At 38.8% G+C, this 5,195-nt stretch overlaps 1 protein-coding gene across 1 annotated transcript in view; it reads right to left on the bottom strand.

Annotated features, from left to right (window-relative positions):
• The window catches only part of LOC143018909 (putative sodium-coupled neutral amino acid transporter 11), a 99,794-nt gene that overhangs the window by 34,294 nt on the left and 60,305 nt on the right, over positions 1-5,195 (bottom strand). Inside the window, exon 2 of the mRNA XM_076174489.1 lies at positions 3,500-3,635. Within this exon, the coding sequence (XP_076030604.1) occupies positions 3,500-3,635 (136 nt within the window). The remainder of the gene's footprint in view (positions 1-3,499; positions 3,636-5,195) is intronic.

Here is a 5,195-nt window from a genome sequence, read left to right as displayed (position 1 = left end):
CACTGCCTTCTCTTCCATTATTATCTCTCCATCTGCACCTTTTACCTTTTCTTCTCTACTTGTTTCGCTTCCTCTTCCTCTTTTAATTTCTTTCCAAAACATCTTTTTATTACTTTCTAAAATTTCTGTCATACTCTTACCCCATTTCACATCTGCTCTCCTCTTTGCTTCCTTTATCTTATGCTTAACTTGTCTTCTCTTTACTTTGTACCTCTCATACAATTCCCTCGTCCTAATTTGTAGCCAATCTATTAAGGCCTTCTTCTTCTCTTTTACACCCTTCTTTTCTTCCTCATCCCACCACTCACTACCCTTCCTTCTATTTCCTCCCGCCCTCCTTGTTCCACATAAGTATACATACACACACACATATATATATATATATATATATATATATATATATATATATATATTTATATACATATATATATACATATATATATATATGTATATATGTATATTATATATGCATATATATAAATATAAATATATATATATATGTGTGTGTGTGTGTGTGTGTGTGTGTGAGTGTGTGTGTGTGTGTGTGTGTGTGTGTGTGTGCGAGTGTGCGTGCGTCTGCATGTGTGTATGTAAATATAAATGCACACACACATATATATATATATATATATGTTTAAATATACATATATATAAATATATATATATATATATATATATATATATATATGTGTGTGTGTGTGTGTGTGTGTGTGTGTGGGTGGTGTGTGTGTGTGTGTGTGAGAGAGAGAGAGAGAGAGAGAGTGGTGTTTGTGTATAAATATACATATATATATATATATATATATAATATATATATATATAATATATTATATATATATATACGAGGTATTCGCTAGTGGACAGCGACATTAATCAGATAATTTTTTATGACCATCGCGCAAGGATTCGAACCTGCGCTGTACATGACGACAAGAGGCCCGCCATGACTACCGCTTTAACACCGCTCGACCACTGATACTTAAAATCGTACGAACTCAGAACACTTACTGGTTCTCGAGATTGAGAAGGTCACTACCTGCAACCCTATTCTATTTTTTACCATACGACCAACCACACTCGTGGGAGGGGTAAGGACCGGATCGAATCCTTTTTACGCTTCGTCATTGTAACCATACGAGGAATTCGCTAATGGACAGCGACATTAATCAGATAATTTTTATGACCATCGCGCAAGGATTCGAACCTGCGCTGTACATGACGACAAGAGGCCCGCCATGACTACCGCCTTACACCGCTCGACCACTGATACTTAAAATCGTACGAACTCAGAACACTTACTGGTTCTCGAGATTGAGAAGGTCACTACCTGCAACCCTATTCTCATTTTTACCATACGACCAACCACACTCGTGGGAGGGGTAAGGACCGGATCGAATCCTTTTTACGCTTCGTCATTGTAACAATACGAGGAATTCGCTAATGGACAGCGACATTAATCAGATAATTTTTATGACCATCGCGCAGGTTCGAATCCTTGCGCGATGGTCATAAAAATTATATCTACAATATCTCCCACAGTATCTTCCTGTCGAGCCTACCATAAGCCTTTTCCAAATCCATAAAGGCCAAATAACATCCTTACCTTTTCCTAAAGCTTTTTCACATATCTGGCTTACAACAAAAATCTGATCCACACAACCCCTACCTGTTCCAAACCCATACCGTTCCTCACCAATTACTCCCTCTGTTTTTCTCCTAATACTCTTAATCAAAACACTCACATAAGCCTTCCCAATTGCACTCAACAAACTGATCCCACTGGAACTACTACACTTAAACTTGTCCCCTTTTCCTTTCTAAAGTGGAAATGTGCAGGCACTCCTCCAGCCTTCCGGCATTCTACCCTCTTTTAGATAATTATTAAACAACCTCACCAGTCAATCCACCATCACTTTACCTGCCTTTTTTAGACACTCCGCATGGCACTCGTCTAAGCATAAAGCCTTACCTGCTCTCATCATCTTGATAACTGCTTTCACCTCATCTTTCCTTATTTCTTCTCCATTTCCCTCATTCATCAATGTCACTTTCTTAGCGCTTCCCATTAGAACTATCTTTCTCTCCCTACCTTATTTCATGTTTAGAAACTCCCTAAAATACTATGCCTATCTTCCTCTTACTGCCCTCTCTTCCATTATCATCGCTCCATCTGCACCTTTTATCTTATTATCTGTATTTTATTTGCCTTCTCTTCCTCTTTTAACTTCTTTGCAAAACTTCTTTTTATTACGTTCAAAAATTTCTGTCATACTCTTACCCCATTTCATATATGCTCTCCTCTTTGCCTCTTTTATCTTATGCTTTACTTCTCTTCTCTTTTCTTTGTACCTCTCATATGATTCTCTCCTATTTTGTAACCAATCTGTGAATGCTTGCTTCTTCTCATCTACTGTAATTTTGCTTCATCATCCCACCACTCACTACCCTTTCTTCTATTTCCTCCTATCCTCCTTGTTCCACACACCAACTTTGCATATCTTACAATTCCCTCCTTCAGCCATCCCCATTCGTCTTCTATTCCTAGTTCTACTCTATCTTTCACTCCTTTCCACTCCTCTCTCAGCTCCTGCTTGTACTCTTTCTCCTTTTCTTTCTCATATATATAAGTAATATATATATATATATATATATATACATATATATACATACATATATATACATACATATATACACACACATATATATATATATATATATATATATATATATATATAAATGTATATATATATTATGTACAAGCCGCGGGCTTCGCCGGGGGCTTGGCTGCGCAAACAGCGGCCTACGGCCGCAGCTTTCAACGCTCTAATCCCTCGTTTTCCCCTTTGGCCTCGGCCTCGGGGCGGAAACCCGACACGGGATCCCCTGCACGAAGAAGTACGCGAAGAAGAACGCGAAGAAGAAGAACGCGCAGAAGAACACGAAGTAGAATGCGAAGAAGAACGCGAAGAAGAAGGCGAAGAAGAACGCGAGGAAGAAGAACGTGAGGAAGAAGAACGCGAAGAAGAACGCGAAGAAGAACGCGAAGAAGAACGCGAGGAAGAAGAAGAAGTAGAAGAACGCGAAGAAGAGGAAGAAGAAGAACGCAAAGAAGAAGAAGAAGAAGAAGAAGAAGAAGAAGAAGAAGAAGAAGAAGAAGAAGAAGAAGAAGAGGAACGCGAAGAAGAAGAAGAAGAAGAAGAAGAAGAAGAAGAAGAAGAAGAGGACCGCGAAGAAGAAGAAGAAGAAGAAGAAGAAGAAGAAGAAGAAGAAGAAGAAGAAGAAGAAGAAGAAGAATACCACCTGACCCCGACTTACCCAAGCGCTTTTTCAAGAATATTTTTAGGACAAAGTGTCACCGTAATACCACCTGTCCCCGACTTCCACAGCGTTTTTTAGAAGAATACTTTTATTTAGACTTAGACATATGTATACATACATGCATATATATCTGTATATGACTAAGACTAAAAAATTCGAATTAGGAACCAATTGTACTTACCTATGACTCCGCTGCCAATGATGGCGTTGATGAAGTTGAAACTGGTGTAGGCGAGAGAGCTTCGCTCCTTGAGGGGCGCCGTTTCCTTGTCCGGGATGACGTCACCTAGCCCCTCCCCGCCCTCCACTTGCGACATCTGTTGGTGAAGAAAGAAATAAAAATATTTCTTGAAGACTCTATGTCAGAACTTGTGTCTGATGATAATGTTGTTGATCAACAAAGGATGGGGTGGAAGCACTGTAGAAAGGTGGAACGCACAGAGAATGTCTTTGTTTGAGCAAGATGAAAAATTGTTTTATTATGGAAATATACTTTGATGTACCTGCGTTTACAGATATACATACGTATGTGTATGAGTGTATGTGTGTTTGTTTCATACTTTGTATGTGTGTGTGTGTGTGTGTGTGTGTGTGTGTGTGTGTGTGTGTGTGTGTGTGTGTGTGTGTGTGTGTGTGTGTGTGTGTGTGTGTGTGTGTGTGTGTGTGTGTGCGTATCTATATGCATATATACACATATACATATCTGTAGATACATATAATGCACCCGGGACGAGTCTATGTAGGTAACCAAGGTGCCTCGCGACGTTGGCTTCCTGTGCCTTGGAGCTTTCCGTTTGTCTTTGAGGAAGATGTTTATCTGTGTGTTGATGGCAGATTCATGTACCTCCATCAAAGCGACCTCTAGGAAAATCAAGCGTTATGGACCCAGTTCCTAATGCTACATTTATGGCGTTTTAATGGTTATCGAAACGATGTCTGAGGTGGATCCAGAAGTGCTGTTTAGGTCCTCCGTCTTGGAGTTGGAGTGACTGGTCAGGATAATATTGTAATCACCCATCTCACTTAGGCGGAAGGGGGTGTACCATTTTTCTTTAGATATATTTGCTTTATCCACTACGTTGGATTGTGCGACTCCTTCCGACTCTGGTGCTGTTATTCTTGAGGAGGAAAGAAGAGGCTTGCAGTAAATGGCATCAAAAGAGTTTTTATTCCGTACCAAGTTTTATTCATTTGTGTGATACGTTTAGCAGAAAAAATGGTCTTCACTCCAGGACCACTCCGGGAGTATTATGATGAATCTTGGATATCTTGAGAAATTTTGTCTGCAATGCGAGACGACTTTATTCGACATACAGAACGCTTTGATACTGAAAGGCCTGCTGCGTCTCAAGGTCTTTCGCCTACGTCTTGCGACGCTGTCAAGAACCTCTGGTCTTTGAAGAAGAATCTTTCTGCCTTTTGACGGCGCATGGTAATGGTATCTGAAGCTAGTTCGGCGAATTTCTTATCGCCAATAAGGTGGGCAACTTTTAATGAGCTGGTCGGAAGGAAACCTCTGCAGAACCCAGACGTTCTATTTCCTCAAGAGAGTGACCCCACCCCCTTAGCTGAATAAAGTCAGCTGACGTCAGCACGGATACAAATGGGCTGATCAAGATGAACGTGAGTCATTCGTGTCTTGAAATCACCCTAAATTGAATAAAGTTTGGTACCGTGTAGATGATTATTATCATTATTATTATAATCATTTATTGTTATCATTGTTGTTGTTATTATTATTAACATTATCATTATTGTTATTATTATTATTATTATTATTATTATTATTATTATTATTATTATTATTATTATCATTATTATCATTATTATTATTATTATTATTATTATTATTATTATTATTATTATTATTATTATTA

This window comes from Oratosquilla oratoria, chromosome 36 (assembly GCF_046742065.1).
Source record: "Oratosquilla oratoria isolate Oo_2021 chromosome 36, ASM4674206v1, whole genome shotgun sequence".
Taxonomy (NCBI): domain Eukaryota; kingdom Metazoa; phylum Arthropoda; class Malacostraca; order Stomatopoda; family Squillidae; genus Oratosquilla; species Oratosquilla oratoria.
Note: the sequence above shows the minus strand (reverse complement) of the source record. Positions and strands in the feature narration are given on the sequence as shown.